At 32.6% G+C, this 24,829-nt stretch overlaps 1 protein-coding gene across 15 annotated transcripts in view; it reads right to left on the reverse strand.

The window, feature by feature from the left end:
- Ankrd30a (ankyrin repeat domain 30A) overlaps positions 1–24,829 on the reverse strand; it is a 107,435-nt gene that overhangs the window by 62,294 nt on the left and 20,312 nt on the right. For 6 of the 15 annotated variants that reach the window (XM_074079482.1, XM_020179687.2, XM_074079481.1 and 3 more), the window contains 11 exons: positions 23,014–23,086; positions 20,492–20,549; positions 20,252–20,406; positions 13,267–13,390; positions 12,979–13,040; positions 10,480–10,573; positions 8,678–8,776; positions 8,067–8,095; positions 7,910–7,982; positions 4,065–4,138; positions 529–695 (listed from right to left, as the gene is read on the reverse strand). In XM_074079482.1, the coding sequence (XP_073935583.1) occupies positions 529–695; positions 4,065–4,138; positions 7,910–7,982; positions 8,067–8,095; positions 8,678–8,776; positions 10,480–10,573; positions 12,979–13,040; positions 13,267–13,390; positions 20,252–20,406; positions 20,492–20,549; positions 23,014–23,086 (1,008 nt within the window). Of the gene's footprint in view, positions 1–504; positions 696–4,064; positions 4,139–7,909; positions 7,983–8,066; positions 8,096–8,677; positions 8,777–10,479; positions 10,574–12,978; positions 13,041–13,266; positions 13,391–20,251; positions 20,407–20,491; positions 20,550–23,013; positions 23,087–24,829 lie in introns of those variants that run through there. The other 9 variants (XM_074079478.1, XM_074079480.1, XM_020179689.2 and 6 more) reach the window with 9 other exon arrangements.

Raw genomic sequence — 24,829 nt, forward strand, 5'->3', positions numbered from 1 at the left:
TTTGTTTTGACAATGTTTATCACATATATATGTATATATATATGTTACACATTTACATTTATATAAAAAGCCTTAACACATATATCCATAATGTGCATGTTATATATTCATCTATGGTATGTTATTTGTAATATATAAGATATGTCCTTAACATATATGTATATATATATGTGTATGAGTCATGTTTTCCTGTTCCAGAAGTGACACTGTTAGGTTAAAAGAATAATATATATCTGAAATTTTGATACATGCTACTATATTGTTCCCAAAAGTGTTTACCGACTTCATTTAACAACACTGAGTAAGAATGTCATTTTCCTCAGCTTTGACTGGTTATTATTTTTAATGAAATATTTACCAATATACTTGAACAATATTATCTCATTGTTTGTTTTTCTAATTACCATGCAAGGCTGAATATTACCAATAAAAGCAAAAAATTTGTTAATAATGAGTATTAGCCAAAATTAGAATTGGTTTTATAGGACAATAACAATTACCTACTGTTAAAGATTGCTGTAGTCTTACCCATCATGTTTTTCATTCTCCTTAATAGGAAGTTGCTGGTTATTAGTCTTTTCAATCATTCTTTGTTTATTTAATTCATCATCATCGTTGAAAGCAGCAGCAGTACCATCATAAAGGTTTTCTGATACTTGCATTTTATTATATCTGTGCTTTCTTTTTCCTTCAACCTTTAATGAAAGTTTGATACTAAGAATAATTTGCTTTTCAATAAAAAGTACTTATTTTAGTTATGATTTCACTCTATAAAAAGCTCTTAATTCATCTACTCTTTGCTATCTTAACATTTTCACTTCTTGTACAACTGGCAGAAATCACAAAAGTGTCCTCTCTGGCTTTACTATCTGGATTTTATAATAAACAGCCAGATTCAGAGAATGTGGCATTGTGGGGCTTTAGTAATAAAAGAAAGCTTTCCCCTTTCTCCACTAAGCTTTTCTTTTCCCCATTCCCTTTAAAACTCTCTTTTTAATTGAGCACAGCAAAAATGATAGACTTAGTACTGAATTCTGGAAGATGAGATGCTTCCTAAATTTTGCATCCAATAAGCAGAAAATTTTACAGCTGGAGAACAGATAAGTAATTACCTACTTTAGCCCCATTATCTTCTTAAAATAGGAGTAAAACCAAGAAAGGTTAAATGATTCATTCGAGTCTCCTGAGGCATGACCTGGCATTTTATGATACCAAAAGAGACAGTACAATTCCATAATGTTGTACCAGATAAATTACCAGATATATTCATCAAATTAAGTAGATTAATTCTAAGTATGACTTTGAGCTGGGTGTTGGTGGCTCATGCCTATATTCCTAGTACTCAGGAGGCAGAGATCAGGAGGATCCCAGTTCAAAGCCAGCCCAGGAAAATAGTTCGAAAGACCCTATCTCAAAAATACCCAACACAAAAAAGGGATAGTGGAGCGGCTCAAGGGGTAGGGTACCTGTCTAGCAAGAGTGAGGCCCTGAGTGATGGTACTCCGGTACTATCAAATAAAAACAAAACAAAAGGCTTTGGCAACATAATTTTAATGCCTCATTGAGCCTCATCTACTCTTACTTTGAAAGAACTCTAAGGCTTAGGGGGTAGAGCCCTTGCCTAGCATGCATGAGGCCCTGGGCTACCGGAAAAAGAGAGAGAGAGAGAAAGAGAGAGAGAGAAAGAGAAAATGAAGAGCTTTAGATGTTTGCCTACCTTTAAAACTCGATTTACCTTAGAACTTGGAACTTAGCATTCACTTTGGATTCAAATACCAATTTTTGGCTGAGGGTATGTTACTTATGTGATAAAATCATAGATGCCAAAAGTTATCAAACTTTAAAAAGAACATCAAGTAAAAGGCTGATTCAACAGAAGCATTTGAGAGTAGTAATAAAAGAAATACATAGCTAGACATCTGATTTTTGACAAAGGCACCAAAAACATACACTGGAGAACAGACAGCCTTTTCAACAAATGGTGATGGGAAAACTGGATATCCACGTCTAGAAGATTGAAGCTAGATCCTGTTCTCTTATCCTGTACAAAAATTAATTTAAAATGGATCAAAGACCTAAATGTAAGATCTAAAACTTTGAAATTGCTAGAGGAAAGCATATGGAAAACACTTGAAGACATAGGCATTGGTAACACCTTTCTGAATAGGACTTCACCATTGTAGATTTTATTCTTTTCATTTTTTCTTTATCTTTCCTTTTTTGGTGGTAATAGGGTTTGAACTCAGGGCCTTGCACTTGCTAGGCAAGTGCTCTACCACTTGAGCGACTCTAGCAGCTCTTTGTTCTGAATAGGACTTCAACTGCTCAGGAAAGAAGAGAAAGAATTGACAAAGGGGATTGCATCAAATTCAAAATCTTCTGAAAAGTAATGGAAACAATTTCCAGAATCAAGAAATAACCTGCAAAAGGGTAGAAAATTTTTGCTAGCTATTCATTATATAAAAATTAATATCCAAATACATAAAGAACTCCAAAAGTTAGATACACAAAAACCAAAAAAATCAAATTAATAAAGGGCAAATGAATTAAACAGACAGTTCTCAAAAGAAGTACAAATTTCAAATAAATACATGAAAAAATGTTCAAAATCCTTAGCCATAAAGGAAATGCAAATTAAAATGCTATTGAGATTTCATCTCACTCCAGTCAGAATGATTATCAGCAAGAACACAAATAACAACAAATCCTGGTGAGGATGCTGGGGGAAAAGGAACCCTTATATACTGTTGAGGTATCCTTCAGTAACCAGAGTATAGACAAAGAAAAGTTAGAAAATAATTAAAATTTTAATCTATTAAGCTCCTTATTATTTATTTTATCTTATTGTTTTGGTGGTATCAGAGTTTGAACTCAGGGCCTCATGTTTGCAAGGCAGGAGCTCTACCACTTGAGCCACTCCACCAGCCAATCTATTAAACTTCTTAACAAAATGTTTAGCTACTTCCAAATCACTAGATTGGAACCAAAAAGTGAAAAATAATTTATGTTAGCCCAAGTTAGGAAAAAAACATGCAGCAAACTTAATTTTGCCACTGTTTATCTAATCTACATTTAATTATGTACTACATTTACCAAAAATGAATTAGATGGTTTTCAATATTACAAAGGATTCTTCACATATAGACTTTTTTTCTTGTTTTTGAGGTCTGAACTCAAGAGCACTGTGCTTATGGGGCAGGTGCTGTATCACTTGAGCCATACCTCCAGCCCCTATAAAAAGGTTTTGCCTCACTATGCTTCAAATACCCTGCCCTTAGCAAAGCATTTACATCTTTTTTCTAAAGACGTGGAGTACGTGGAGTACGTGGAGAGTAGGCAAAGTTTAAATTATCCAGACTCAAAATCAATTAGCACCAATAACAGAAAAAATAATTCCTATATATTTTCATTCAAATTATTTACTAGGATGGAGTTATACACCTTTATGTATTATTTGCTTTAAGTTCAGTTCTAATGCCCAGGGATAAAAAATTTTAACTTTCACCAATTTTCTACATTGAAATGAAATAAGGTAGAAAGTTACTGTTTATACTCTTAACACCACAGGACCCATTCTGTTAGCTGGATTGATTTTATGACCCTGTTCTCTTCTTCTACTTAGAAACTGAAATTAATTAGAGACAACAAGGCAGAACTAAAATCTTTCCTTGGCATCAGTGACAGGTAGAATGAAACTAAAAATTTTGATCCACTGGTAGTGATCGTGCTTGAACATGAATCCAACTCAGTGGCTATCACTGCTATCATATGACTCAAATTTGATTTTATATTCTTTATCATGCAAGGAGGTTACACAAAATCAAAGTACAAACAATATTCAAAAAATTTTTGCTTCAATTCCAGGAATAAAGTTTAGTTATAAGTTACTATACATTCTAAAAATAGTTTAAATTTTGTAAGTAGTCAAAATGGTTTTAAAATTAAATATTAAATTATGATCTATTAATTCTAAAAGCATAATCTGAAGGTAATTTCATTTGACCTATGCTATATTATTAAAATAAAGAACATAATTTTAAACCAGAAATTAAAATTTTACATACCTGTAGATGGTTATTTGTACTGCAATTGAGACTTTTTTGCTCTTCATCTGATGTCACTTCTAAGTCTGGCTCTGCTAACAAATGTATATGCTTAGTTAAAATAACCTAGACAGCTAGATAAAAGTGATAGTCTATATAAATGTAGACAGAAAATAATAAGAATTTACTTTTATTTTCATTATTAAGAATTTAAACTTAATCTTTAGCTGAATATTTATTTTTGTAGGAAATACTTCTAATTCTCCAAAACTTTAAAAAGTCACTTGAAGAGACACTATTACTACATCAAGACATATATCCATCTTAAAAATTCTATTCACTCAACATAAATGAGCCCTCAGAAACAAAATTTAAAACTACCATAGACATATAAATTGACACTATATTCTCTATCTCATAGAAACTTAACCTGTTAGCATGCTGCTCATCACTTTTTATACCTTTATCAGTGAACACTGTTTATTATATCTGAAATGTTTTCATTCAGTATTCTGAAAAATTTTTCTCCATTTAAGACTTAATCTGCTATGTGAAGTCTTCTTGATTAGAATGGTTCTCTTTTCCTAGGTAAAAATGTGTTCTCTCCTTGGGGCTATCTTAGTGCTTTACTCTTTACCGCTTGAACTGTACATTATTTTTTAAATATGCCTGCTTTGTCTCTGTACTGGAGGTAGACAATTTTTTGGATCATCTTTATATAAAATCTTTATTTAGCTCAATAATTATTTATTGAGTTCTTACTAAGTGCTAAGCTCTGGGGCTTAAAGGTGTAAATAATAGGTGTCAGGGAAGGCGTTTCTAAAGCCTTCTAAAGGTAATGACTGAACTGGAGGTAAAGAGTAAAATTAGCTAGACAGAAGGCAGGAAAGGGCAAGAGCACAAAAGGCAGTGGAGTAAGAAGAAAAGAGAAATAATAAATGAGGCATATATGTCTAAAAATACAGGGAGGGATTGTTGAGGAGGGTATCACTAGTGGTTTAGTTAATGCCAAAGGTAAGGGCAGATAAGAGGAAAGGACTGAAGATGGAGAGTTAGGCAGAAGTCTTATAGGTAACTTTAAGATGATTGTACACTAATGTTTTAAAGAGTGGTTCATGATCTATTTGCACTGAAGTCACTCCACATGCTGTGGGGAGAGTAAATGTGAGGGCTATATCTATATGAAAGAATGGAGGGAGATTAGTTAACAGAAGGGAACAATATAAAATAAAGATGATGTAGACCTGAACTGAGGGACTGCTTCCAGAAATACTTAGGATATAAAATTATCAGTGGCCAATATATAATGCATTTTATTAAATGAACAGAAAGTACAAACTGAGTTCCTGGAGAACTAGACTCTGTGTATTACTATACAAAAAAGTATAAAATTAAATGTGAAATAAATTACTCTTGTTTAAGTTCCTTGTATTTGTAAGTTTTTGTTTCATGTTTTCCTATATTGAGGGAACTCATGTAGGCATTTTGTCTTAAATGCCCTACTTCTCCAACTACCAAACTCATAAAAAAACTTGATAGAGCTGGAAGTGCAGCTCAGTGGCACATCGTGTGCTTAGCATGCATAAGTTAAATCATCAGGGGTTAAAAAGAAGAAAAAAAGAAATAAGAGCAAAAAAGGTATGGGTAAGTAACTGGATTTATATATTGTGCTCATTACTCCAGGAGACAACTGATAATTTTCTGAAAGATACAATGTGAATTCTGCATGTAAGGAAAAATTAAAAATATATAATATCATATTGTATGATTTATTACTATAGACCTGATCATATGGGGTAGAGTTAACTGGTAAATAAAGTAGAACACACATTAGACAAAGTTAATCAATAGGCTTGGTGTTGTCTTGTTATGTTGCTCAGACTACTTGAACTTTTGGGCTCAAGTGATCTTCCTACCTCAGGCTCCTAACTATAGGAATATGCCCCTGTGCCTAGGTAAATTTTCATATGTATTATTTTTAAATGATACAGAATTCCTTAAAACCAATTTTTCTTGTGATCTATTATTACTCATTAAAGCAAAGAGCGAAAGACTATGTGGACACAGCTGAGAAGATGCCAAACAGCAAAATTCTCAATGATTCTCATTAATAATGGGAAAGTCAATTGTATATAGTTATAGAAATTGTAAGAAATTGGGTTTGGAAGGTGCTTTTTATAGTTACACTACACACAGTTATAACTAATACTTGTGAATAAAGCGAGGAAACCATGTTATATCTGACTAGGCAATCCTTACATCTCTATCTCATCTTCCCATTTAGTACCCAAATTCTAAGTGTCCTGGCACTCACTGAAAAGTATATGCTAAATATTAGCCTAAACAAAAGAGCTCAAGCCCCAGTGCTGCCAAAACAAAAAAAGGGAATACAAGTGTTCTGTTTAAAGGTATTCTGTTTGGTTGTAGGTTACACGAGGGGAGTTAAACAGAGAAAGTTTCGCCACAAAATGATTTTAAAAACTTGGAACTACAGAAGTATGAAACCATGCAGAAGTACTACAGCACAGAACTCTCTATGCTTCCTTATCTCCTTCTTTATGCTCTTTGTTTTTTGTTTGCTGTGATTCACACAGGTCATGGAGAGTATAATTCTCTAATAGAAACACAGCTCCAATATTCATCTTTTCTTTTCCCAGTTTATAGGTTGAGATGGGAGTCTGGCTAACATTTTTTGCCTGGGCTGGCCTTGAACCACAGTTCTCTCAATCTTTATCTCCTGAGTAGCTGGGATTACAGAAGTGATCTACCACACCAATCCCAATAGTGAAATTTTAAAAGCCATTTTGTCATTAAGGGTTCCTTTATCATTTGTTATCCATGAACCTCATATGTGGCTTAAAGGAGTAGTTCTAAACTGTTATCTGAGAAAACCTGGAGTTCAAAATCTGTTCAAGAGTCCAACAGGTCAAATAATACTAAATGTTATCATTTTCACTTTCATTCTCTTTTAAGTACACAGTGGAATTTTTCAGAGATGTGATGTGTCATGTCATAATTCTAGTGATAGATTCATAGCTCTAATGGCTTTTGACTGAATGACTGTGAGTACTTATATTTTATATCTTTTTATTTAATTTGTAAGATAGTAAATATTGATACACACAATGTACTTAAACAAAAGCTCTTTAGACTCTGTAATAATATAAAAGGGCCCTAAAGCCAAAACATTTCAGAATCACTGTTTTGAAGAACTGTTTCTATGAGTCATTAAAGAATGATTACTTACTTTTCCCATTTTTAACAATCAAAGATGGTAGACAGCACACATACACACACCCCCACACATGCTGTGCTAATCAGAACACCTAATTGGCTTAAGATCATCAGTATTGCAACACTAAAGTGAAATAATTAAATTTAAAACATAATTGACATGTTATGTCAAAGTAAAGTTTTAATCTAGGTAAACATTAGAATACCAATAAGCATCTTTTCTGTAAGGGACTGGATCTTACTATGTTGCTTAGGCTTGACCCAAACTCCTGGGCTAAAGCAAACCTGTTGGCACAGTCTCCTTAGTAGCTGCAAGTACAGAAATGCACCACTGTGCCCAGCTCTTCAATAAGCACTTTTAAACTTTGGAAAAATCTTGTCTCTTAATTAACCTTTGTCAATTCCTAAGAAGTAAAGGAGTTCCAAACTGGGAATATCTGAGTTAGACCTTACATTTTAAAAATCTTGCAGGAACCTTTTTGTTTTTCCAAACATTGGATACCAACAATGACCTTTGCATCATTTATGTCAAATCTTTCTATTAAATTTTGGGGAAAAAAATTAGTAATGAGAAGACTATGCACATTTTAATTATTTTAATGTACTTCTTTCAAGAATATTGCAAAATTTACCTGATTTGAATGTTTGTACATCCTTCACTCCCTCTGCTTTATTCAGAACAGAATCTTTCATTTCAATGGTAGGCTAGGTTTTGAAATAAGACACTTAATAAAGACATATTTCATGTAATATGTAGTTAATGATTCAAGATGAAGATAAAAGTATTACCTTCCAGACAGGATGTTTCTCAAGAGACTCTAAAAGGCAAAAAGGGGCACATAATTTATGTAAATATGTCAAAGTCAAGTACATATTCATGCAGAGATGCACAGTTAGTATTTAGCTTTAGAAATAATTACTTTAGATATATTTTTCTTTCCTGGTTAGTACAGCAATACTGAAGAAAAAGATAAGAATACAGGCTTAATAAAACATGCAGTTAATATTTCAAAAAGTGAGATATTTCCAATGATCATAACTAAAATAGAAAAGTGCACATTTACGAACATGAACATGATGCATGGAAAGAAAAGTGACCTCTAATCAGAGGAGTAAATCATGACCTTGAGAGGATAAATGTCAAAATTGATGGTAGAATGTAACAGCATATATCTTTAATGTAACACATCAGAATCATTTATATCATTATACTACAAGTGTTTATCATGTTCTTCAATGTGTCCTGTAATTTAGGAAGAACAAATTGTAACAGTTTAGTGGAATACATAATTCATTTCTCATCAAAGAAAAATTTCTAACGTTTAGTTTAGATTATACTTGTAGCTTAGATATACACTTGTAGAATAATAGCTAACAAAAAATTCATTTTTTTTCCATACCCATGTGGGCTACTGGTATGCCTACATTTCTTGAATCCTCTAGTTTAGCCATCTTAAAGTTTCTTGATCCACTCATGAAAGAAGGTATATAAACCACATCTAAAAATAACGTATAATAAACTTTCAATATTAAAATATGGTTATCAAAAAACAAAATATGAATAGAATTATGGGTAATAATATTTTATATTTTAAAATCAATATTTACTAAAATAAACAATTTTTGTAGTCAGGTAATAGATTCTATAATGTCTCTTGTTTTCAAAATTAGTTTACTTTGGTATACCATGCTAGTTTTTAAAGAATTTTTATGAAACTACCTTATTGAAAAATTACCTATCTTAAAAAATAGTCAAGATTTCTTTCTATATTCAAATTAATCTAATCTGAACATTAACAACAACATACATCTTTTATGCCTGATTACAGAGAGGACAAATGAGTGGCTATAGTTTACCTTAATTCTAGCACCCCTGTTCCCAATAATCTCTGGAGCAGCAATAATCTAATCTTTGGCTTGTATATAAGTATACTGAAGCCATCTGAAGTGATTGCTCTCATGTTTCCTCATCACTAACTCCAGAATTGCTTAGTTAGCATTTTTCCTTCCTCCTTTCCCTGAAACAATCCCTCTTTTCAAAAGTAATCTCTAGATCTGTGTACATCTGATTTCCATTTTACATTCTTATGATGGATTATTTTCACCACTTCTTTCCTCAATATTTGGCAGTAGTATCTTAGAATTATAATATCTATCTCTTCATGTCTTTGTTCTTTTCCCTCTAATTAGAAACATACTCATAAATCAAAGCAAAATTTATGGTTTCCTTTGATCCTATTATGTCTTGAACTATTGTCCAATGGTCCTTTGTCCATATTTCTCTAAAGGGAAGTCTATACTGTCTACTCTGAGTGTTGTCTTAGGAACGGAAGCACTGGTATCACCTGAGAATTTAGAAATGCAGAAACCCAGACCTGTAGAATCAGAATGTTCATTTTACATTGTCTCCAGCAGGTGATTCATTAAAGTTTGAGAAGCTCTGGGCTCTAATGAGTCTTCTTCCAAATTCCTTTGGTTTATCTTATCTTTAGAATCTAACCTCAAGTTCCTTCCTGCAATGCCCTTCTCCCAAACTGAAACTGCATAAACTTTCTAATGGATTTTTTGTCAGGCTGTTTTCCTGATCTTTCCATAACTAATCCTACTCTTCCTTCCTTCCATGTTTCTTGTTTTGGTCCATGTGAAACCATTCTATAACATAGCAACATTTTATAAGACATTAATTTATATTTATGTATGGGTGAGCATATGTTTACATCTATTTATGGTAAATATAGTTCTGTATGATCAGGTACTTCAATCCCAGATTCCTTTCCAACAATGAAGAAGAATGGGAAAGTTTTATTTTACTTCTTCAACAAGTTTTGGTATTGGAAGCTCACTTATAGTCTTCCCACATTTCTAAAACCTTGCTCATCCTATAAATACCTTCTTCTTTTTCCTGCAATTATGTTCTGTACTCTGTACTTTTCTTATTATTTATTCCTTCTTACCTTTTCTTCTTCCTTATTTCCTAACTTTCCCCAGGTCTTAGAATAACCTGAAATAGAACTAATAATTTGGCTCCTTTAGTGACACTCAATTTATCATGTTGCTAAAACTTATTGCCATTTCACTTTTGTTTTTCCTAACTATGAATTTAATTGGTAATTTTCTTTGGCAATTATTAGAATATATCAATGCTCAAGTTTTAAATAAACACTTGGTCAAATGACATTTTAAAATAAAATATAGTTCTTACCTTCTGTTTGTCCATTTGCTACATTTTTTCCTCTCTGATCTGCAATCCCAGATAAATGACCAACACATTTCAGTGGAAGACTCTCACAGATACTCTGTAAAAATTAATATCCATAATGAGACATAAAGATTTCCTAATCAAGGGAGGGGAAATAGAAATACAATGGAGGGGTGAACTTATTCAAGCTAATCTGCACACATGTATGAAATTATCATAATGAAGTCCCCTTCTATTACTAGTGCATGCTAATCCAAAAATAAAAATTTTTAAAAGATTTCCTAATCATTTTCTGAGAAGATATCTGAATATCTTCTTTCAAAGCATTTAGATATAAAAAATAAAGAAGCAAGAATTGGAAACTGAAATGTTTCAGTAGAGAACCTCACATATGTATACTTTAAATCAAACTTATCTTTGATCTTTACATGGTTATTGATTGTAAACGGAGCACAAAAGCCACGAGGAAACATATTCATAGACAAAATACCAACTTACGCTCATATTTCTATAGGGAACTAACTTTAGAACAACTGTGCTTTGCATTCCCCATGAAAAAGTAGATATATTAAAAAGATACATTAAATTCTTGTAAGTACACCATTAAACATTTAAAATACATTTAATGACATAAATTGTTTTAGTGTTAAAATAAGATACTTGTCATGATAACTTTGGAGTATGTTATATAAGTATAAATACAACCTTGTAGAAACTGCTTCATTTAGTCAAACAAGGGCTTTGAAAAATCTAATTATTTTTTGGCAAAATTCTTAGTGATAACAAAAATAGTTGAATAAAATGACAAAGCAGTATGAAAGAACTTTTCTTTATGTATATTAGATATAGCATACAACTCTTTCTCAATTAAGAAAGATCATTTAAAAACTTTAGCAAGCCTTAGTAAGAAGGGAAGAATGTGAACTTTTATTTATAAAGTGTCCAAAATGTGATAGGTACTTATTTGTACATTTTCTTTTCTATATATTCTAACAATGAAAATGATTATGATGATGGTTAACCCACTCTCTGCTTCTGGCTCATTCCAGGCTGTTAAAATTTAATGATGAACAGATGTGATCCACTGCTCTCTCTGTCCAGAATGTTCTCCTAGACTTTCACATCCTTTAGTTGGCAGCTTATATGTCACCCTCAGAAAAATCTCTTAACAATTCCACTCCCATCCCCATCCTAAATACAAAGTCCCTCAATGTTCTCTAAGCCAACATCTTCTGTTTTCTTTACATGAAGCTGTTACCGTGACTTCTAAGTGTTTGTGCATTTTCCTGTTCTGCCACTATTGCATAAGCTCTCATCTGGTTGACTTGCTCCTAGCAGATAATAATAACAGAATTTTACTCAAGGTTAAAATATTAAAATCTCATCAGGAAGGCCTTGATCACTATATTCCTGTAGGACATCTTCATTAATAGCTCACAGAAACTTAGCATTCTCGAATTAGAAATCTATAGTGTCTCCCAACTTTTCCATTCTTTTCTTGATAAACTACTGCCATTTTACAGTCCTCAGGTTTAAAATAATAATTTATTAAGTCATTGAATACTACTGGGATCCTTTTGTCATATATACCATACACATTTTAAAGTTTACAAAGAGTTTTTACATTTCTTACATTTGTCTATTACTGTTACCTAGGAGGTAAATATTACTCTATGTTTATGGCACATTAAGATCACTAACATTCAAAAGGGCTAAATAATTCTTCCCAAGAACCACAGGTACTTCAACTATTATGTTGGTACCACTGTGTACCAGCTGTTAATACCTACGAGACCAGGTCTTTCCCACCTCTTTCCAGAGTGGTCACCTTGAAATAGGTCGTCATGATTGATAGTTATGTTACTATAAAGAGCAGAGTTGGCATTTAAGTCAGTGCATTTTATTATTTACTTTTCTTTTTCTTTGATGGTAGTAAGGTTTAAACTGAAGGCCTTGTGCTTATTGGGCAGGTGCTCCACTGCTTGAGTCACTTCTGCCACCCCTAGTGCATTTCATTTTTGAAAATGCCTTATTAAAACACCATGAAGTAAAAACAATATAACTCTACAAATTTAGTGTTCTTTATTCTTTTTCTTCCCCTGAAATTTTCTTTATTCTTGTCATCCAAATATAATATCTTCCAGTCCCACTCATTATCTTTTCAAGTTCCAAGCTGTTAAAAAAATGTCCTAACTTTCTCTCCGAATCTCTTAAGGGACTTTAGACACTTGGAATAATTATTTAGTTTTAAGATTAAACTTTACTTCAGCACCTAAGCTGATTCCTTCTGACTATTAAACTTTAGGCTTTTCCTTTCGTGCCACTACGAATCATATAAATCAGCAGAATTGTTTTATGCAGCATTAATACACTTAGTACAATTGTAGTTTGAAAAGAGAAAATAATTCAGTAAAAGCATATGTAGAGATGAGAAAAAAAACCAACCCAACCCCTTTTGTTTTAACATCACTCAAAGTTTATTTAAAAAATAATAGATAATACCTCAGAATCCCAAGGTGATTCTTCATCTTCATCTTCTCCTAATCCTAATGCAGACATCATTTCTATAAAATGTAGTTACACATATATCAATTAGAACATTTATTAATGTAGATTCTACAGACATGTATAAGTCTACTCCATTTATGAAATTACAATAAAAGTAGCAAAAAAGAATTTCAAAGTGCTGAAGCTGTTTAAGAAACTGACACTTAGGAGAAAAATAACAAAAGAAAAATGTTTAAAAGCAATGGGTATCATTTTTTTGGTTATCTATAAACTTTAATTTACCAATTTTATTACTTTTGTGCCCTCCATCAACATAAGCCAAACTATCATTATTTGGTTGCTCTTGTGAAACACTTTCAATATTATCATTCTCTTCTTTTCCAACTGTTGACTCAGTTGCTCCTTTCTGTAAAAAATAAAAATAAATTAAATTTCAGAAAGCTTATTTATTCTCTTGCTCCCCTATTCACACACTCAATTTGTCAGTAGACATCAAACCTTTAATGTATCTATGAAATCATAGGTACTACACTAGAAACTAAAAGCAGAAGACAGATTATGCTCCATATTCAAGCAGAAGTAAAGATATACAAAAATAAGACCAGAAAAGTATAATTCATTTAGTTCTATAGCTGAAATGAATATAGTTAAGGTCACAAAAGAGAAAACAGTTGTTTCTACTTTGCAAGGTCAGGAAATGCTACAAACATAGGATCATATTTTGAAAAGACACAGAAAGTCCAAAGGGAGGGTGTGAGGGCATTTTTGACAGGTTAGCATGAGCTAAAGAATGAGGCATTAAATAATAAAGCAAAGATGCGGTGCCAAAGGAAGGTGTTAAAACAGGAATACAGTTACAAAGAATAGAATGGATAGATAAAACAGGAGGATTAGGGCCAAACCATAGAAGACAAGCTTCATCCAAGAATGTCGATTCATTGAACAAACAGATGACTTCCAGCATCACAAATATACTTTAGAAAGGTTACACTGGTTGCAATGTAAAGATAGATGAACATAATGATGGGAGATGAATAGAAAAGATAATTTCAAAATAATGGGTGAGAAAATGAATCCTGGTAGTAAAATACAAAAAACAGTAAGCAGATACAAAATTCAGAATTTGGTGAATGACTTGGTTGGTGATTGAGGATGGCTAGAGTCTAGCTAGTTTGTCAGTGCTATTTATTGGAGGTGTTTACTTTGATATGGAAAATGGATAAGAGAGTCAGGAAAGGGTCAAGGTCAATGCCTTCAGTTTGGGAGACATGTCAAATTTGAGGGTCAGAATACAGAAATATATTAGGAGAAATAAGTGTATTAGGAGTAGTAGACAATCTTGCTTAAGAAAAGCATAGAAGCTTAAAATACACCAAACTAATATAATCATACAATGTAAACCTAGAAAGAACTCTGAATTTTTTAAGCTGAAACAAGGAGAGAAAAATAAAAGGATCCAATTTTTGATAATATATGTCAATATTTGTTTCAAGGATAAAAAAAGTACTCTTACTAACATATACAAATAACTATAGGATGTTATGCTAATATACATTTTAAATTTTAATGAAAAGATTTAATTCTAAAATACCAATTTTAGTTTTTTAGGTGCTAGGAATCAAACTCAGGGCCTTGTGCATGGCACGCAAGTGCTCTATCACAGGGCTATATTCCCAACCCTTCTAAAATACCAATTTAAGATGCTGCAAGAAGATAATTTTTAAAAAGTAAATTGTTCAAGTTTTAAATTGTAAGCCAGGCTTCGTGGGAGGTATACCTGTAATCCCATCCCAGATACTTAGGAAGCTCAAGCAAGAACAGGAGTTTGAGGCCAGCTTGGGAAACAATATGACACCCAATCTCAAAAAAAAAACCAAAACAAAACAGAATGAAAGTTTTAAATTGTAGAAAAGAAATGTGCACATAATTACAGAATTAGGAATTTTTAAGTACCAGGATGATGTAATAAATGTAAAACTCTTTTCAAAATTTATAATATGTCTAGTATTCTATTTATACTGTATGGAATGATGGTTAAAAATTGGAGAAAGCTATAATCTAAGCTATCTAGGATGCAGAGACAGAAGGGTGGTGATTAAAGCCAGCCTGTGAAAAGTCAGCGAGATACAATTTCAAAAAAAAAAAAAAAGAGCCAGATTTGATGGCTCACACCAATTCCAGATACTTGGGAGGCAGAGCTAGGAAGATCAAGATCTGAAGCCCACCTGGGCAAAAGTGTGAGACTCTACCTGAAAAACAAAATAAAAGCAAAAGGTTTGGATGTGGTTCAAGTAGTAGGGTGCTTGTCTAGAATGCAACTTAAGTTCAGGTAAGTTCAGGCCAAAATTCAGGCCAAAAAAAAAAGCAGAGAAAGGATCTAATACATATAATGTGAATATATATAATTACATATTTATATATACATATACATACACAAATACTAAAAGTATCATTATCCAATTTGAATATATGCAAGTCTTCAGGGCTAGGAATGTACCTCAGTGGCAAAGAACTTGCTTAACATACACAAGGCCTTGGGTTGAATTCTAGCACCATACACACAAAAAAGTGTCTTCAAACAATTTAAATATTGTCAACCAAGACTAAATACTCACATGAAAAGAGAAAGGACAAAAAATTTAATCAAAAGGATTCATTAGTTCTAAAGTTGAAAGAATTTACTTGAAGGATTTAACAACTGTGAATATTGGGAACTAGAGAGTAGAAGAGCATTAGAAAACTTGCCTATATGTGTTAGGCTGGGAGTTTGACACACAGCACCATATAAAAATCCAAACAAACAACAAGAACAACAACAAAAAATCTGAGCAACAACAACAACAAAATATCACTATAACTAAAATACTATAAATACTAAATGTAATAAAGTAAAAACATCCTCCAGATCTAATTTTGTAAAATCTGTTGCAATCTTTCCTTACTTATGATTCTATGTTAGCAGGCAGCTTCTTTTAGAAAAAAAAAAAAATCACTCATTTGATGTATGCACATTTGTAACCATTACAAGCAGATATTATCAGGAAAGGATAAATCAGAATGGCTCAAGAAATCAATTCTATAATTTTTTCTCTTTAAGAACGTAGCAGAATACATTCTATGAAACCAGTATTACACTCATTCCAAACCAGACAAGGACGCAACAAAAAAAGGAATAGGACAATCACTTTAACAAGCATAGATAACAAAAATTCTCAATAATAGCAAACCAAATTCAATCAGAATTTGGTATCACAATGTGCCTCAATATAATAATAATAAAGGCTATATATGACAAACTTAGGCTATATATGACAATACCATACTAAATGGGGAAAAACTGAAAGTATTTCCTGTAAAGTCAGGAATGTTCATTTTCGCCACTGTAACTCAACATAGTTTTGGACTTCCTAACCAAAAGCAATAAGACAGGAAGAAGAAATAAAAGGAATTCAAACAGGGAAGGAAAAAGTAAAATTATTTCTATTTGCTGCAAAAGACCCTAAAAAGTCCACCACAAAACTCCCTAGACATTATAAACACTTTCAGCAAAGTGGCAGGAGACAAAAGTCAATATAAAAAAATTAGTAGCTTTCCTATACAACAACAATGAGCAGACTAAAAAGAATATAGGAAAATAGTACCATTTACAATAGCCAAAAAAAAAAAGCACCTAGGAATAAATATAACAAAGGAAGTGTAAGACCTTTACGACAAAAACTACAAATCACCAAAGAAAAAAACTGAAGATATTAGAAGATGAAAAAATCTCTTATACTCATGGATTGGCAGAATTCATATTGTGAAAATGGCCATACTATCAAAACAAATCTATGTGTTCAATGCAGTCCCCATCAAAATCAGGTAACATTTCTCACAGAGATTGAAAAATCAAACCTAAAGTACACATGGAAGCACAAAAGACCATGAATAGCCAAGGCAATACTGAGCAAAAAGAGCAATGCTAGGCCAGGCACTCATAATCCTAGCTACTCGGGAGGCAGAGATCAGAAGAATTGAGGTTCAAAGCCAGCCCTGGGTAAAACCATCACAAAAAAAGGGCTGGCAGAGTGGCTTAAGCTGTAATAGTGCCCGCCTAGCAAGCACAAGGCCCTGAGTTCAAATCCTAAAACCACCAACAACAACAAAAAAAAAAGTGATGCTGGAGGTTTCACAATACCTGACTTCAAACTATACAACAGATTCATAGCACTGGCACAAAAAACAGCCACGAAGAGTAATGGAACAGAATAGAAAACCCCGATATGCCAATAGAAAACTCAGAGCTATTCTCATCTAATTTTTGACAAAGGAGCCCAAAACATATGATGGGTAAAAGACAGTCTCTTCAACAAATGGTGCTGGGAAAACTGGATGTTTTCTTTCACCCTGTACTAATAACAATTCAAAGCAGGTCAAAGACCTTAATGTAAGGTCTGATACTTTGGAACTACTGCAGAAAATAACAGGGAAAGCACAGGCATAGACAATTACTTTCTAAATAGAACTGCAATAGCTCAGCAATTAAGAGAAAAAAATTGATAAATGGGACATAAAACTAAAAAGCTCTGAAAAGCAAAGGAAATGGTCACCAGACAGAAGAGGCAGCCCACAGAATGGGAGAAAATCTTTATCAGCTATATATCTGACAAGGGCTTAATAGCCAGGATTTACAGGGAATTCAAAAAACTAAACTTCCAAAGAATCAATGAATAGATGGGCAAAGGAATTAAAATCTTTCAAGGAAGAAGTACATATGGCCAAAAAAACACATGAAGAAATGCTCAACAGCCCTGACTGTAAAGGAAATGCAACTCGAAACCATATTAAGACTCCACCTGACTCCAGTCAGAATGGCAATCAATCTTCAAGAACACAAACAACAAATGTTGGTGAGTATGAAGGGCAGTGGGGGTGGGGGAAGCAACCCTCACACACTGTCAGTGGGAATGTAAGTTAATACAACTACTATGGAATGCAATATGGAGATTCCTCAAAAAACCAGAGACAGAACTACCATATGATCCAACAATACCACTCCTGGGCATATACCTGAAGGAATGTAGGTCAGGATATAATAGAACCACTTGCCCACCCATTTTATTGTAGCATTTTTCACAATAGCCATGCTATGGAAACAACCTAGATGTCCTACAACTAATGAATGGAATATATGATATATGTGTGTGTGTGTGTGTGTGTGTGTGTAATATATAAACAATGACATATTATTGAGGCATAAAGAAGAATGAAATTTTGTCACTTCCAGGTAAATGGATAGAACTGGAGAACATTATGTTAAGTGAAGTAAGACAGGTCTAGAAAGACAAAGGAAGCATGTTTTCTCTCATATGTGGAAGACAGACCCAAATACAAATATAAGCATTCTCACCTACACATATTTCCAAGAAGGGAAGAACTACTAGAGGAGATTAGGGGAGAAGGGAAAGAAGAAGAGAATGGCAGAAAATGAATTAATATTGAAATACATTGCATCTGTGTAGAAATAAGACACAACGGAATGCACTGAAAACTGTTGGAACAACACCAGGTAGGGGGAAAATGGTAAGGAAGAGTAATACAGCAGGCTAGACTGATTTTAAGTGCTATATTTTACAGGCAATTATTATTAAGCAATGAACAGACACTTAAACAATAAAGGATAAGGGGAAGGTTACAGTTGAAAGGGAAGGGTAAGTGAAGAGGGTAAAGGGGGGGTGAATATGGTTGATGTATTTTTGTATAAGTATGAATATGGAACAGTGAAACTTGTGAAGTCATTTTATGAAGGGGGAAGAGGAAGAAGGAGTATTCTGGAGTGGATGAACCAAACCAGGGTGTACTGTACAATATATGGAAATGTCATAATGAAATTTCGTATACAACTAATATATACTAATAAAAACATTTAAAAAAGGAATGTTGCAGTATAAAATTTATTTTTTCATCTAATAGGTACATATTAAAATTTTTGTTAAGGGACAAAGATGTAGCTCAGTGATACAATGCTTGCCTAGCATGTATGAGGCCCTCTAAAGTAGCATAAGAAAGTTCCAAGGAAAAAACAAACAAACAAATAAAACCTCCCATTTACATAACTGGAAATTTCAATTAATGATAAGATTAAATAAAATGCTTATTTATAAATTTCCCTTTAGCTTCAAAAAGATCTAGACCAGTTATCAAGATTATATTCAAACAGGAAGATAAGTTAAGCATATACCAAGCAGTAAGTTAGAAACCATGAAAATGAGTCAAATATTAATTCATAATAAATTTGGTAATGCAACATGACTCCTCCAACAGTCAACAATTCTACAATTTGTGAGGATGAATCTTACATAATGAATTCTAAAGAATGATTATAAGAATGAGCAATGAAATTAAAGAGGACACAAACAACTGAATGAATTCCAACTGAATAGAAATAAATAATTGAATGAAACAAGGAATACAATGCAGGATATGAAAGAGGAATTCAGTAAGACATTTGAACTCCTGAAAATAATCAAATTGAAATTTTGGAAATGAAAAGCTCAAGAAGTCAAATAAAGGGCTGGAGGTGTGGCTCTCCTTCAGGTGAGCACCTGCCTAGAAAGCACAAAGTCCTGAGTTCAAACTCTAGTACTGCCAAAAAGAAAAAAGGGTTAATATAAAAAACTCAGTTGAAAGCCTTGTCAATAGACTGGATCAAGTAGAAGACACAATTATCAGTGTTTGAAGACAAGGTACACAAATTAGAACATTCAGACAATAAGTTAAAAAAGAAAAAAAAATGTGGTTAAGGCCTAAAGCAGATTTCTCTTTGCATTATCTATGAACACAGGTTTGGCTAGATTAAATGTAAGACATCACTATTTAATTGAAAACAAATGATTAAATTTTCTTTCAGTTCTTCATTACAATCATTATAAGTCACTCAGAAGAATGCAATTTCTGTCATATTTTATAATATAGAGTACCTGGTATAATTTAACTCTGCTATTTCTGTTTTATTTTCCTAATTTATCTTTTCCTACTTATTCTTTCCATTCCTCTACCTATATCTAGCTGGGTTTTTTTGGTTGCTTTCTAGTAATTTCCTTCCATTATAGCATACCCAAGAATTGTTTACTCTCGTTAACTTTCATAAATCTCAACCATGAACATATCTTTCCTGTATACTTGTTTTCCAATATAATCTTATGGCCTTGTATATCTTATAATCTTGAAGATTGGGGAGATAGTATATGATAGATCATGGAAAAACAAACAAGCAAACACACCTTACCATTGGTTTAGGTGATGAAAAGGAAGGAAGAGAAAAGCTCTGGACTTTGATTGATGTTTTAGGAAGGATTTCAACCACATCTTCATTTTGACTATCTGAGTTACTGTTGTCAAACAAGGTTCTGTTTTCTACTTTCCCAAAGTCATACCTTGCTTCTGTGACAATTAAAACAAGAGAATATGAAAATATCTATAATTTCAATCAATGAATAGCACAATAAGTAGCCTTCAAATAGCTTACGATTTTTCCTGGATTGCTGTGCAGCAGTCCATAGCTCTAAGTTTACTTTTGGGACATTCTAGAAAAAAGAAATAATAGCTTTAAGAAACAGTTATCAAATTTGATAAAATAATTATAATAGTCAACATTACTATATGACTGAACACAATGGGCATAGGTTTCTGAGTAATTCAGATGCAGATTCAAACACCAATACTGCCATTTACTAACTTAAGTATTCTTATGGAGTGATTATCAGAGATGACAGAGATACCTCCAAATGTTACTCTCTTTATCCTTGGTTGTTTATTACACAAACATTATACTATTTGTTAATTAATTTCTTAACTAAAGTAACCCAGAGTAGAAATTTATTGCACTGTAGTTTAGAGTACTTTAAGAAATTTAATTACTTGCTATATTTTGAATGCATTTCAAATAAAATAAAATGCATTTATATTCACATGAAATACCTCTAGGGGAGAAAAATGTGAGATCTTATTTGTTAGTTGTACTTTATTAAGATGGGTTGCAATTTAAAAAAATGTAATTTGCTTCTATTCTGTGTGTCAAAAAATAAAAGGCAAATGATTACATAACTTGAGCTCCTTCCAAGAGGGAAGGAATAAAAACCAAGAATAAATCTTGTGAGGCAATGATAGATGTATGAAACCTGCAAACAGATACTAAACAGAAAGATGTAACTAAATATGCCAACAATGGGGAGTGAAAGAAGAGACACTGAAAAAAATGTTTTGTGAAATGAAAAATTTAGGCTAGAGGTAAATAATTTTAAAAAGGAGGGAAGAGAAAGAGAAAGAAAGGGGGAGAGGGAGGTGAACAGGAGAGGGAGGAAGACATAGAGAGAGAGAGAGAGAGAGAGAGAGAGAGAGATGAGCAATCAGTTTAAGCCAAAGGAAGAGAAAAAAACATTAAGTATAAGGTTTATAAAAAAATATGAGACTTTTATTCATAGAATATCCTTAACAATATGCTATAATTACTTTTCTGTAATAGCTTAATTTTCCATGAAACTATACTATATAGTTTAATTTTCCATGAAGGTATACTATATAGTTTAATTTTCTATTATAAAATAAGTAATTCAACTAGTTATACATGGCTATCTACCACTACCTTAAAGTTGTAACCTTACAGCTATGGAGAAATCAATGTTCCATCAATTTCTCACTTGGACAAAAAAATTTGTCTTTAATATAACCCTGGGTGGGTCTTAAAATAAGTTCAAGAAATTTTAATCTAAATCATAATCTAAGTTTAGGAAACTAGAAATATACTGGTACCTTCTTTTCTATTTAAGACATTTCTCTAATTTGTTTCATTTTTATATATGATATTTCCACAATATAACTCATCTGATCTTATACATCCTAAACAGTAAATGGAAATATAAATTTAAACCATAGTTTTAGAAATTCAATAGACTTTAGTATTAAGACACATCTTGCATATTATATTATTTTTAGCACTCCATTACACAGAAAACCATTTACTCATATTAAAATATTAAAATGCTTCTTACATACAAAGCCTTATTCTAGGTGCTCCAGGACACACACATACTTGTGTCCTCACTAGCTCATAGTGATGCAGGAGCTTTAAAATGAATATTTAAATAACTATGTTTAACATTTTAAATGTTACAATGTGATATAAGGATTTGAGTGGATATTTTTAAAAAACTAAAATTCAAAAATTTCTGAAATTAAAGTTTTACCACACAGTTATTGTTAGCCTCTGGCTTTAGAATTTATTACTTTGGCCAAAAGATGTATTCTTCAATTAGATGAAAAGTTGTAAATATACTATTAATGGAATGACTTAGAAAACAGTGTAATACCTTTGTAATACAAATTTTGAGAAACAAATTTTAAATTTATATATTTCTACAATTTCTAATATTATGTTAGTCTATTTTTATTTTTTTATTTATTTTTGTGGTACTGGAGCTTGAACTCATGACCTCACACTTGCTAGGTAGGCACTCTACCACTTGAGCCACTTCACCAGCTCTTATGTTAGTTTAAATATAGAATCAAGAATAGAAATAGAGAAAAGTCTCTCCTAAAAACTTGATACCAAAATAAAGTGTCCAGGAAAGAAAAAAAAAAGTACACGCTATGTATTGTATAGTTTTCAAATGAGGGGCACCAGGGAGATTCCATGATTATTGCAATAATTAACTGGATATGCTAAGGATTACTTTAGACATGAGCATCATAAAAGTCATGTTAGTATGATTTAAATCACTGTAATTATTATTACCCAAATAATTGACCAAATTTCATATTTTCTGTTGTAGGAAGGCTTTGATACACTTTTCTTGTCACTATGTATTTTCCAGCCCATTCTCTTTTTCAGCACCCACTCAAATACCTCAAAGTATTTGGTATTTACCAAAGTAAAACAAAATTCAACTAGTCATAGCTGTTCAAATGTTTTTTTCCAACTAATACTTCATGTGGTAGACCATCACTAAATTTTAAGAGTAAGAAAATTACTTTGACAAAAGAGCATTTTACCTTGGTATCAAAATTATAGTCATCTTCATCTGATGTAGGCCAGGGATCACCAGGACCAGGTGTGTTAGAAAGCCTTCAGAGCAAAAAACATGCAACAAATATGGGTGGGTTGAATTCTTAAAGAAATCTAATGAAAGGTCAGCTATCTGTATGTTAAGTGATGTTTCTTAATTGATATAATTAAAATTAGACCTATTTTTTTAAGAAGCTTTTAGTTACCTCTTTCTGCTTTCTGCCTACACTTCTACTCTATGACCTTTTCAATAAAGACTCACTCTTATTTTTTGCAGTACTGGGGATTGAACTCAGTACTTACAATTGCTAAGCAGGCAGTTTCCCACTTGAGTCACTCTATCAGCCCTACAATTAGTGACTGCAAATAATTTGGCTTCACAAATTGCCTACACTGAAAACCTAATTAATGGGTAACAACTGAAACAAACCTGAGAGCCTAAAACAAGGTAGAAAGTGCTATCTACTCTCTATATTGTCTATCATTGTTCAAAGACTAAACTGGGTAACTGAAAAATAGCAGTCTTGGTTCTTCAGAATGGAAACCATCTATTAAGAAGACCCAACTGTTTACCCTTTACCCTAAAATAGTACAAGGAGTCCTCTGAAACATTTAAATTATTTGAAAGTTAAGTGTACAAAAGTCAAAGAACAAATGTATAGGTTGTTATTGGCAAAACTCTTTCTGGAGAGATTAAAACTCAAAGAATTATAAAAGTTGAATTATTTTTTCCCATATAGGTCATGCCTTATTCAAGTCTACATAAATTAGCAAGTACATGGAAGTCTTAGTAGGCACTCAGATACTCAAGGGGAAAACACTGCTAGCTGTCCCTCTGTTTCTTTAAGTACCATATAAATGTCTTCCTATGTGTTTCTACTCCCAGATCCCTCTCTTCTGCATGGCTCAATGGCAGTCTCCGACCTTTAAACCTTTAGCTTATAAAGGAGCAGATTCCTAAAAGGGTGGGCTCAAATAGCAAGAGGAGAAACTCTCCTTTCCCTGTTCCTAGAAAACAAGTTAAATGGAGTCTCAATCAATAACTACCCATGACAACTTTTCCATGCAATCATACCTTTTCCTACCCTGCTTGTACATAGGAAGGACACTGAATTAGGAGAAGAGGTGGAGGTGAAGGGAAACTGCTGTAGGCCACAGAGCCATGTACTTCCAGTTCTCTAGTACTGGAGATGCTCTCAACTACCCTCTGTAAATACATTCCTGTCTGCTATAGAGACTTTCTAGTGGCTGAAATTCTTTTCAACAACTTTCAACAAAAACCTTATAATTTGCTAGTTCTAATTAAATAAATAAGCAAAAAGCAACAACAATTTGTACAGGGCTTGAACTACCATTTTTTTTAACATGCCTTTCTGGATAACTCTCAACATCCTATGTCCTTAACTCCTATATTATCTTTATGGAACTGGTTATAAACTCCAATATTTTGATCTCTTTTTCTAAAACCTTTATTTTTACTCAATCCAGTGCTGTTCCTTTTCAAACCCTTCCCCTGCTAATTACATTTTTATCTTTATTGGGTTCACTTGCTAATTCATTTATACCCTCTACTACTGGGTTCACTAGATTCACTCCCCCACTCTATTATTAAAACACTCACCTAGGGAGAAATGAACCAAGCCTTGTATGCACATATGAATAATAAAAGAAAAATGAAAAAAAAAAACCACTCACCTACATAACGATAAATAAGGAAATAAGGTGCTTCAAATGAAAGCACCTGAGTCCCCATCTCACTTCTGCCATTTACTATATCCAGATAAGTTGCTTTAATATTTTTCA

The sequence above is a fragment of the Castor canadensis genome, chromosome 7 (assembly GCF_047511655.1).
Source record: "Castor canadensis chromosome 7, mCasCan1.hap1v2, whole genome shotgun sequence".
NCBI classification, from domain to species: domain Eukaryota; kingdom Metazoa; phylum Chordata; class Mammalia; order Rodentia; family Castoridae; genus Castor; species Castor canadensis.